Source organism: Henckelia pumila, chromosome 1 (assembly GCF_033568475.1).
Source record: "Henckelia pumila isolate YLH828 chromosome 1, ASM3356847v2, whole genome shotgun sequence".
In the NCBI taxonomy this organism is placed as follows: Eukaryota; Viridiplantae; Streptophyta; class Magnoliopsida; order Lamiales; family Gesneriaceae; genus Henckelia; species Henckelia pumila.
Window position 1 is genome coordinate 103,167,506 of NC_133120.1, and position 12,276 is coordinate 103,179,781.

At 32.4% G+C, this 12,276-nt stretch overlaps 2 protein-coding genes across 2 annotated transcripts; one reads left to right on the top strand and one right to left on the bottom strand.

The window, feature by feature from the left end:
• Positions 1 to 267: 267 nt before the first annotated feature.
• LOC140875938 (thylakoid lumenal protein TL20.3, chloroplastic) lies at positions 268 to 3,167 on the top strand. Its single transcript, XM_073279777.1, has 7 exons — positions 268 to 530; positions 670 to 835; positions 933 to 962; positions 1,181 to 1,287; positions 1,960 to 1,994; positions 2,423 to 2,551; positions 2,741 to 3,167. Exons 1-7 carry the CDS (start codon positions 374 to 376, stop codon positions 2,930 to 2,932), a joined length of 816 nt encoding a protein of 271 aa, XP_073135878.1. The 5' UTR covers positions 268 to 373; the 3' UTR covers positions 2,933 to 3,167.
• Positions 3,168 to 3,244: 77 nt separating this feature from the next.
• Positions 3,245 to 6,361, bottom strand: LOC140875961 (NAC domain-containing protein 7-like). The gene is made up of 4 exons (XM_073279795.1): positions 6,093 to 6,361; positions 4,433 to 4,627; positions 4,032 to 4,303; positions 3,245 to 3,940 (listed from the first exon to the last, which is right to left on the bottom strand). The coding sequence occupies exons 2-4, from the start codon at positions 4,593 to 4,595 to the stop codon at positions 3,437 to 3,439; spliced, it is 939 nt and encodes a 312-aa protein (XP_073135896.1). The 5' UTR covers positions 4,596 to 4,627; positions 6,093 to 6,361; the 3' UTR covers positions 3,245 to 3,436.
• Positions 6,362 to 12,276: the final 5,915 nt, after the last annotated feature.

Sequence of the window (12,276 nt, forward strand, 5' to 3'; positions counted from 1 at the left end):
AGGGACATAGGCGAGTTGGTAAGGCATGTAGTAACGTGGAAGAAATTTGCTAGCATTGCGGGTTCGATCGTGCACTTCTCTCGATTTAACCTCCGCATGAGCCAGACAACGGGCGTCTGACCCATGTGAAAAGAGTCCTTCTGAATCGTCCCTTTTTTAAAATAAAAATAAAAACTTTGAAAGCCGTAACAAGCAGTGGCACTTCATAAGCCAAGAAGAAAAAAAAGACGAAAAAGAAAGAAGGGAAAAATGTGGCTCGAAGTAAAGCAAAGCGAAACATATCCACAATTTCTGAGTCCCTCCCGTTATCCAATTGTAACGTCTTTTTCTTGGCTGATCAAAATCGTAGAGCAAAATAAACTCTTTCTGGAAAATGGCTCTCAGTTCGATTTCATTGCTGCCATTAAGATCCATGAATAAAATTTCTTCCTCAAAATTTTCTGATAAAAATCTCACTTCTTTTCACGTCTCTTCGAAGCCCTCGTCTGTTTCTTGCCAATACGAAACTGAAAAGGGCAAACCTGGCACAGGTGACCTTCTTGCCTTTCTATTAATTATTTATTTATTTTTATCTGGGCATGTTTTAAGACCTCTCTTTAAGGTAGTTTTATTGCAGTTTAATGGATAGATGATGGAATATTTTTTGATATTAATACACGGACGTTGCAGAGCCTAAGAAGTGGAGAAATCTTGTTTCAACAGCTTTGGCGGCGGCGGCCGTGGTAGCATTTAGCTTTAACATACCAGCTATTGCTGATCTTAATAAATTCGAAGCCGAAACTCGGGGTGAATTCGGGATTGGATCAGCTGCTCAATATGGTTCCGCAGACCTCAAGTTTGTTCCCGTCGAGATTCTTGTACTGTATTTTAACAATTTGCTCGTGTTCAAGAGAATTAACAGTCATGTTCCTTGTTCTTTTGTCGTTGTGTAGGAAAGCAGTTCATGTGAATGAGAATTTCAGGTAGTTTTCTTCACACGAGGTGAACATGTATATTAGAGAATCAAAATTGAGTTTGAAAACTATTGAATGCTTTCCGGAATTCAAATGTTTTATGCACAGTTCAGTATTCAATGGAAACGATGAGTTTCTTGGTCCAAGATTGCTTTTGTTCAATATGCCCTTTACACATTTGATTCATAGTTGCCTTGTATTCACATAAGTGGATATGGTTGATACAGAAGAGCCAATTTCACTTCTGCTGATATGAGGGAATCGGACTTCAGTGGTTCAACTTTCAATGGTGCATATCTTGAGAAAGCAGTTGCATATAAAGCTAATTTCACGGGTACTTTTACTTTCTTCTCAAAACAACGTGAAAAAAGTTGATTCCCGATTCCATTAGTTTATAAATTTTATGCCATAGTGTGTGCAGCACTGAAGGACGTCTTGGTATGAAACATTCATATGCTTTCTGAATGTGGATGTCTTACGGAAATAACCAATGACTTACTTATTTTGTCTCCAACAAGAACCAAATTATACACGGTTTGCTATAAAAATGACCGCCTAATGATCCTGTGGTGATAAAGAAAGTTTGGAATTTTTTCAGCCTCTGGACACTGGACTAGGCACAATGAGCTGTTGAATCTTGCTACTGTTGTTTAATATCTGGTATTTGATTTTGTCATCGGGCCATCTTGCGAACTTTGACTATATAATCGATCTTTACTTATGGAACTAGCACAATGGGGGCGTTGCGAAAGAGGCAACGTCCCTTTCCTGACAGAATCGTTTGCATCAACTTTAGATTCTGTTTGAATATAATTAGATCATACAAGCTTGAAAAGATTGCTTATCGATAACTTGAGTCAATCATATTTGGGCGAGATAGATGCTTGCATTTAGAGCTTGGTCAGTTTCCTAGAGATTGCGTGATTCATATTTCAGAGAGTTGAATACAATAACTATACTTTAACCAACCTGAAACCGTCTTAAAAATTGTGCTTGTTTTCTGCAGGTGCTGATTTGAGTGACACCCTAATGGATCGAATGGTAAGCCAAGAAATCTTGTGTTCTGTTTTGTTTTTCTATTAATATGGATGAAATATAGCATCTACAGTAATCTCTGAGAATTTTATTGAAAGGTCATGCGATTAAGGATACTTTGTGACTCTTTATTTATGTCTATTACACTCATTGGTTCCTTGGTACTTTTCCTTGTTATCATTGGTACCAGAACTGCGGCCACGTTAAAATTTCTTATATTGACACTCGCAATCCTTGAGTGCAAGTGTGACACTTAAAATAAATTTGTTAGATTTTGTTGGTATTTATTATTCATGACAAGTCAGTTGGCCCGTGCACAAACGGTGAACTTCTTCGGTGATGTTTAGTTGGGTTTTTTGGGACTTTTAAATCGAAAGTATTGAGAATGTTGTTTAAAATGAATTCTAAAAATGTATTTGACAACATATGTGCAGGTATTAAATGAAGCTAATCTAACAAACGCTGTGCTAGTTAGATCTGTCCTCACACGGAGTGATCTTGGGGGTGCCATAATTGACGGTGCTGATTTCAGTGATGCAGTTATAGACCTTCTCCAGAAACAGGTATATACTTCAATTAAAAGTTATTTACTATTCATTTCGTTTCCTTTTTCTTTTGTCACAGAAAAAATCCTGAAGTTTCATATAACATAAATTAGCGCGGTTTATATAGTTTATATATAGGACCTGAATTGTTTTATATCACAAGGTTAGAAAGACAATGCTTACATACCTTTAATGTTTTTTATGCAGGCACTTTGCAAGTATGCGAGTGGCACCAATCCTGTAACAGGAATAAGCACCAGAAAAAGTCTTGGCTGTGGGAATACCCGACGAAATGCATATGGTTCTCCATCTTCTCCTCTTCTCAGTGCTCCTCCACCCAAACTCCTTGATCGTGACGGTTTTTGCGATTCAGAAACTGGACTATGTGATGCTAGCTGAATCATATCGATTTATGCATATGTACATGAGGTAGAAGAAAATATGAGTTAGCATGTTTTTTTGGCCCTCAAAAACAGTCGGTATACGAGTAAATGGGTAGAATGCATGTAGATTTTTTCAAGAGTTATATGTGCTCTTTTTCTATCGGTAAACAAGCTATTTCACGTCTGATTATAACTATCTTGTATCCATTACTTCATGGAAACACGATCAATTCGAATTGTTGTTATAAGAATCCATTGTAATTTTTAAAATTATATCTTTACACCCCTCGGACATATGCACGTGTCATCTGATATTTCTTCTCTAAGTTGAGGCTTGAAAGTAATTCAAATCTGAAGCAACTCAAATCAAATATATATTTGCATTAAATTAAAGAGCACTTGACAACGTCAGTTCTGTGCAGTACCCATACATTCTTATTAGAAAGCTCCAGTAATATATATTATCCTGTAGCATATATATTATATATGTTTAGATACCAGTTTCTTTACTATTTCTTGATCAATTTGGGAAGCTCGCTGATTCAGAGACCTGATCAGAAGCCTCATTGGAGTTGTTAACCCCATCTTGGCTCAGCTGAGACGCGACAAACTTGTCGAGCAGTCGCCAGTCGGTCACTTGCTCGAGTACGTCCTGATCGTGGTAAAGTGTGTTAACATCCACTCGAATATTATTGCTTCCCAGAAGTCGTTCTTCTTGGAAGCCATATGGGACATCTATCGAGCTGCTACAGTGAGCATTAATATTCAGTGTGGCTGATTGTTGTGACTCTAGATAGGGAAGCTTGAGAAATGCTGCATCATGTTCAGGAATGTTGTATTGCGATTCGAGTTCTTGTTTGCAGGTGTAGTGAGGATGAGATATCAGCTTAGGTGAATCAAAATATGGCATGAAGGAAACTTGATCGTCGCAGTTGTACCAACGTGCCGAGTCGTGTTCGTCCTCGTACCGTATAGTAGCAGCTATTCTTTTCTTGAATACCCTGCATACTGCCCATCCTTCTTCCTGGTAAGATGTATTAACGGGGATCATTAAAGCAATATTTCGGTGCATGCAAGAGAACCAACAAAAGCATGTGATAAAGACACGCACTTGCCTGAGTTGTTCCATTTTCATTGGTTTCGAGTCGATACTCATGCATGATCCAGTCGGATTTCAGGCCGTTGGGGGCTCGACCTTTGTAAAATACTAAAGTTTTTCTCATGCCAATCAAATTATGCTTAGAATAAATAGCCTTGTCTCTTCCCGTAGCTTTCCAGAATCCAGCTTTAGTGGCTCGATTCGTTCGAGTCCCCGTCGGATACTTCTTATCCTTGTGGCTGAAGAAGTAGTAATCATCCTGTTCTTCAGTTCCAATCTTGCACAGTTCTGGTTTTCATTCAAGGATTAAAATGAAATCGAAGTTGGTTCGCGACCTTTTTCGATCGAACACCATAAAATTTCTTTACATTCTACAATCAAAATCGAGGAGAGCCTGAAGTGTAAGTACGCACGTACCTTGAAGATCCCACGGCTCTATTTTGTATAAATCGACATCTTTTATGACATCTAAATCAAATTTTATGGAAGCAATCTTTTTTCTGAGATAGTAGTCGACTAATTCTTCATCCGTGGGGTGAAATCTAAATCCAGGAGGAACATTTGAAAATGTAGAATTCATTTCTTTCGATGTTGTGATCTCAGGTTCCACGCCTGCAACATGTACGGACATTGTGATACTAATGAAGATAATCAAAATTGCTAGCAAGAAAATTAATTTATTTTTATCTCATTTACATATACATTTTCTTCATGTGCCGTCATAATAATGAACCATTATTAGTCCAATGACAAAGCTTACGTCATACGTAAATAATGATCATGATACTTTTAATTTTTTTTTTTAGAAAATTATATTTTTAAGTACTGTTATAATATTCCTCATTTTTAATTATTCAAATAATATTATCAAACCATTATGCATATAATTATTAATTACGTGCACACAACACACCATATATATGCTCAAATCATTATTTGTTAGTAAACATTGTTTTATTTGACCTCGAATTGATCAAGCTTCTAAGAAGGCACGTCATCCGTTAGAGTAATTTCATATCATTATTTTGGAACAAAAACACGAGCAAATCGAAGAAATCTAAAATTGGACGAATCAAAAAACTAGATATTGGTGTTTTAGAAGAATTATTAAAAAAATAAACAAAATAGAACAAATGTGGTGCTCATTTATTATTTAATAGAGGTCTGGATTCATAATATGCTATGCATGAATGGATACTTTAATAATTTAACGTTTTCAGTAATTAAATAAAAACAAAATAATATATATAACTATAGTAACTAGTAATTGCTTTTTTTTTTTATTTAATGAATGATAAAAAAAAAATGAAGAGGGTTTGTATTAATCCACTAAGTTAAATTTGCCACGTATCCTTATGGGGAAAAACATGCAGCCTTTAATAAGTTGATGATCATATTATAGGTGTAGCTAGGTAAAAACAACTCGAGTTTGCTTTTGCTTGAGGCATGAAAAATTAGTAAAGACATTATTATTCGCTCCACTGATATATATAAATAAATAAAGTCATGAATTCCCGAGAAACAAAATAAATTAAAATCTTACATAAAATATAAAGATATATTTTGGTTTGCTTCCTTTAGACAATTAATACAGGTGCTGCACCAAAGAAGTACGCATAATTTGGTGGAAATGAGCATTATCAGTCTCAATAATTTTGAAAGAAGATAATCCATTAGATAGAAATTTTGGGATCAGTAAAAAAATATTTATAAGGATTATGTAAGAGTCTTATATGCATGTCGCATGAAGAAAAAATCTAAATTACATGTGATATAATAAATGCTTTATAAGTAGAATTATTCGTGAATAATTAGGTCAAAACAACAGAGAAATGGCACGAGGGACCTGAAATACAACATTAAAGTTAAAGAAATGTTGAGCAAGAACTCAAATGAATATACATAGCAGTTATAATTAAAGAAAACTCGGCTCGAATAACGAAACCTTGAAGATCATAAGCTCAAGATTAATTTTGATCAGTTGAAGTGATTGAAAACTATATTATATCAAAATAATATTTAAAAAAATTATTTATATGGAGAATAAGATGAAGAAAATCTTTGGAACTGAAAATACCTTGCAGATCCGGTTGAATATTTCCACCTCGTTTTGAAGTAAATCAGGCCTAAATTAAGAATTGGAAAATACGTACGTACTGTCTCGAAGGTGTAGCTGGATTTATTGATGTAACGACATTTTGGAATGGATTTAAGCAAACAGACAAAAATGGTGATCTGCAAGAAAAATCAAACCCTTCTTTAAATTTCCTCTGGAATTGAACTGACCCTTGTGTGATTTTTTTCAAAGAATGAACAGATCCCGAGGAAGTTAGAGGAAAAAGGAAAGGATTTTCCTTTCCCTTTTTTGATCAAATGAAGGAAATAAATTAGATACATGTGGCTATATATAAAAAAGGTTACGCTGTTAATTTATGATTGAGTTGATTTATTTTATTAATTTATTTATAAAACCATATCTTGTGTTTTAGTTTGAATTTAATTATAAATCGTGAAATAATAAATAAATTAACTTAGGTAGTCATGACTGATTAAATAGTTTCATGGGATGTGAAGCTATTTAAAAAAACAAAGAGGGAACATAAGATAAGTAGATAACCGGAAGGAATGGAGTATGGCTCGACCTTCTTATCATATGAGCTCCCGAGTCGCAAGCAAGCGACCTATATTATGTCCCGAGACTCCTACTTTTTCCACTTTGCATATGGGCTTTATATTCTCTACGGCGTCAACCATAAGTTTGACAGTTCGAACTCTCCGTGAGCTCATTCGTAAAGAAGATCCCTCCCTAGTTTTTTTGATGCGCTGGGATCTCTAGGTAGAGAGCCCGAGCGATAAAGGTCCGTTTTAACCCATAAATAAACAGTAAATATTAAGATGATTTAATTTTATAAACAAAATAAAAAAATGCTATATGTACAATTAGAGTTACAAAATATAATTAAAATTACAAAATTATCTCTACATTTTATTTGGAAAAATCTTTCAAAATTATATTTAGGATAATTTTATAATTTCAAATTTACTTTGTAACCCAACGTGTAATTTTATTTGTACATGTAGCATGATCCAAACAAAATATATGACCTTTGTTCTATTACTATTAATCAAAAGAGAGGGTAATTAATTTTGGTAGGAATGCTGAAACCATTTTTTTTTACGGGTAAAACTTGTAAATTTATTACTCTTGAAATAAATTGTTTCCTAAATGCTGAAACCATTTTTTACTTTACCTAAAATACTTCATGATCATTTTTTAAGTACATTTCCTAATTTAAAATAATAAAATATTAATAGTTATTTATAGTTTATTTCTAATATATATGTTTTTTTTTAGTAATAGTATTTTAAATTTAGTCTAGATTATAAAAATTAAAATATATATTTATATCGTGTCCACTATTTAATTAACGTGTGAAAAATACTTAGTTATGATGAATGATGATTACCTTATAATGTTATTTCCCCTTAAAATGGTTTTGAGTGAGGGGAAAGCTAGCTCCGGGGGACGACGGGAGGCGTGGCCGGTGAAGCTGACATATATACTACACCAGCAATTGATATACACTAGTAATATATATATAGTACTAGCTACTACATACTGCACACTTTATTTGCTTATGGATTAAATGAAAAGTGCTTTATATTTAGGCTTATGATTTTTCTTGTCGAATTAAATGAAAAGTACTTTGTATTAGAGCCATCAAATTGGATTAGGTCCGTCGGATCGGCCCGTCCCGCCACACAATGGGTTGGGTTGGAATTTTTTCAACCCAAATAAAGATAACCCACCGAGGCCCGCGACCCGTGCGGGTTGGCCCATCGTGGGTCTGGGTTGGCCCGCGAGCCTGAAGAATTTTTATTTTTATTGTGATATATGTATTTTTTTAATGAAATTTGTGATTTTTTTTTGTATTGTTTACTTTATATAAAATTTACACGTATGAAATCAATAATTAATTTTTTTATTAATATGTTTTTATTAATATTTATTTATGAAATAAAATTTATAATTAATTATAATAATTTTTATTTATTTTTATTTGTAGTGAACCAAACCGCGGGCCGACCCGCCTATCGCGCAACTCACCTTGAATTGGGTTGGATTGAGAATTTTTAGCCCGCCGAGATGGTGGGTCGACCCGCCAAAAGGTGGGTTTTTGGTGGTTGATCCGGCCCGCCATGGGTTGGCCCGTCTGACAGCTCTATTTTATACACATCATGCGTGTGTAGATAGATACATGTGTGTTTAATATGTAAACAAAAATGGGCTTATAGGGTAATGTGGTTTGTAATAGCTCAAATTATCCAATGTATATCGTGTATATCGAATGATAGTTAGGGATTTCATTGTCATATAAATTATAATACATGTATATATATTTATAAATATTTTTTTTTGGAACCAATAAATATACTATGTTATTTGATTACTCAAAAGCTATATGAACTTTTTGGTGTCTTGGGCGTGCCGATATGTTAATCTCTCGCTTCACTTGACCTTGCTTCTTCCCCGACAATTTAGGGGGCAAAACCCCCGGCAAAGAATTATTCATTTGTTATTTATTAATTAATTGCATGCAATATATATCCTGATTTAAACATTGTTCTAGAACCTTTATAATCAGGAGATGAAGTTTACAAGCGAAAACCAAATAACGTTTGTTACAAAGGGTAATATAGATATATATTAACATGGAAATAAATAGTTTTTGACAATGTGGATTTATTATGCATGCAAACAGTAGAAGTAGACGAAGGATGTGAAATAAGCAGAGTATGCAAAATAATGAAAAAACAAGCAACAATATTAATAACTAAAAACATTTCAAAAATGAAATTGAGCGAAATATAACTTAGCAAACAAGACTACTATATTATTTGTTTATTTATTTTGTACACACAAGAATATACAATGTGTATCGTGCGTTAGTATAAAAGTAAAGCAAAAGTCTAAAACGTGGCATCACTTCTCGTGTGTTTATTTGTTAATTTGTAGACTCATTTTGGCATTTTAATATTGAGTTTTAAATTTATGTTTATTTTATTAATGTTTGCACCCACTATTTTTATGAATTTTTTTCTTAACAAATTTGTAAAAAAAAAAAAAAAATTGTGAAAAAAAAATCCACATTCACTTAATTATATATATATTTTAAAGATTACAAATACTCTCTTATTGAGTTCCGATAATAATTACTTTTCGTTTAAAATTGAAAATGTTATAAACCATATATATATGAATTTTGTTAAGCTTTGATGTCATACTGTTAGTTTTGGCACCAAATGTATTGTGTCTAAACTAATTATAACTTCGAGATTGTAATTTGTAGGGGAATGATTAGCATGTTTTAGTGGAGGATCATCATATCAATTATTTTGTGGGATAACAAATAGTATGTAATACAAAATCAATCTCATAAATCTCGTGTCGCTTTATTTAGTCTTGGTGCTTGAAGTTTACCCGCATTGGCATTTACAAAACGTATTCAAGGGGGTGAAAATTACATGAAATAAATCAATGGGTCCTATTGAATTCTTTACCTACCACTTTACTTGAACACAAATATTCTTATTCTTTTTAACTTATTATTATACCCAAATCACTCCTTTTAATTAAATTTGGATTTGGATGCTTACACTTAAATGATATATAAATATATATATATATATATATATATATATTTATATAGATATATTAGCATAAGGCTATTCTTTTATGCATTTTTTTGGTTATTATATATATAATGAATATTCATAGTGATCGGTACCATGCCAGAATGAAATAATTTTGTACTCAAATAGTAATTATCTGATTACCTGCTAACTTTTTAAATTAAGAAAAAAAAAAACAATTTTTGTCATTTATATTATTATTTTAATGGGTTTGTTTGCTGTACCTGCAAGTGGTATGGAGTAAAGTTGAGGCAAACTCGAATAATAGTAGGCCATACGTAAATCGAAACTATATAATAAATATTTTTCGAAATATTAATTTTGGATCGTATATGTTCATCAAACATTGTAACTTACGTATATAGAGATTAGGCGACTCTTCAACTTCTCCTCTCACTGTTTTTTTTTAAATGTTTTATTATACTAATCTATTATATGTACATGTCAGTTTTTATGATTATCATATCACCTCTATTTTAATTTAATAAATTATGAATTTATCTTCCTTATACAAAATAATTACAAAAATTGATTGAAGAAAACAAATTTAAACAAAATCACGATAATATAAATACGCAACGCGTGTTAGTATAATATATAAATTATAATATAACTGGTTGGAACTGAATAGCGAAAATTTTTTAGGGTTAGCATAAAATAAAATAATACCTGAATCACATTTATATATATCAGGCAGGCTCAACTCATTTATACTTTAAGCCCATAATCTAAAATCTAGTTTGGACCTAATTCAACATATCCTAGCCCAATGCCTAAACCCAGACCAGAAAGAAAAATTCTTCCTTTTTTAAAAATGTTCGTGCACTCTGCAGAAAAAAGAATTTAAAATAGTATTTATTCCTCATTGAAATATTATGGGATATATAAATATTCTGAGAGTTAGTCATGTTGCTCTCTCCCAAAGCCGGATCTAGCTAGGGAGAGGTTACTTAGGCGGCTGCCTAGGGCCTCCCTTTGGTGGGGCCTCAATTTTTTTTAAAAATATATTATATTATATATATATATATATATATTTAATCTTCTATTAAACCCTAGATAGATCACGTGCTTCTAATTATTTGTTTAAAAATATTAAACATTGTCAATTTTTTGTGTTGTTGCTCCTCCTCTTTCTTTGCGTACAAAAGAAAAAAATTCGGATTTGGATGATGTTGTAGTGGATACTGATCCAATCTTTATTGAGAGTGTCAATTATCAACATTTGAATCCTGAGAATATAGTTGCAGATCAAATTTTAATTGAGAATATAGTTATGAATAATGATATTCAAGTAAATAATAGTCGTGAAAGGACTGAAATTAAAGAAAATAATAATAATGGAATGAGAGATGTAGATGATACTAGAAATTTGAATGAAAATATAGATATGAGTGGTGAAGGATTATATGATTTGTTCGATTGGAAAATTCGGAGAATAATATGCTTCAAAGAAAAATAGATTTGTTAATAGAGAAATGCTCAAAATGAGTTATGAATATCGTGTATCCGGTTAATGACCAAGGTAGAAATTTCAATTATAAACGTACGTAATATTTTTATATTTTACAAAAAAAATAATTTATATTGACTTTAACTTAGCCTAGAGCCTTCAATTTTATGGAGACGGTCTTGCTCCCATCTTCAGGTCCTTGTCGTTCGTGCACATCCCTCGATTTAATTACCGCATGAGTCAATGAGCCCCTGACTCATGTGAAAAATGGATCTCATTCGGGGTCAATCATTTTAAGAAAAAAATTTAAAATAAAGAGAATAGATGCTGACGAAGAATAAGAAAAATGTGAATAAACGATCAAATTGATATATTTGCTAATCATACTGAAAATAAATTTCATTACCATGCTTCGATGAATTTAAAATTTCATTCAATAAATAAACATTTTTGACTAAAAAATTATGAGATTGATGACTCATATGGAGTAGGTTAGTCTATGCTACACCGAGACCCTTATAGTTTTATGGAAATTGACATGTGTGTTGATGATACAATGGTTGACATTTGACCACATCATAGGAGAAAAAGTACTTCAGTTGTAGCATAGAATAATCCATGGAAAGACCGATGGGAATTATGATAGTTATGGAATTCCATTTACCATTTATATCCACAAGTTTTTGGACAAGATATAATAAATACATACAATTCTACCCTCAAAGGTAACATGATATTTTTCTTTTTCTTTTGTGAGAGTAACATGATCTTTTTCTAATAGTGTATTTTGGTAAGTGAAATGCTATCTATATGGATATTATCTCAAAGTACATTTAAAGGTAGATATTTATTAATATAGATGAGTTCTAAAGTATTGATAATTTGCACTCTCAAATTTAAATCATTGGGCCTAGTTATGAAAATAGGTCTGGTTTGGTATGATTCTATGTCTCCGTCTCCATCTCCATTTATTGTATCCACCCCATACCAATCCTATCCCAGCTGGATATTCAATTTTCATCCACATCTTCATACCCATCGGATGATCGGATATGCATATCTTACCAAAATATCCTATCACCATTTACCACTTACAATTGTATTTTTTTTTTTCAAA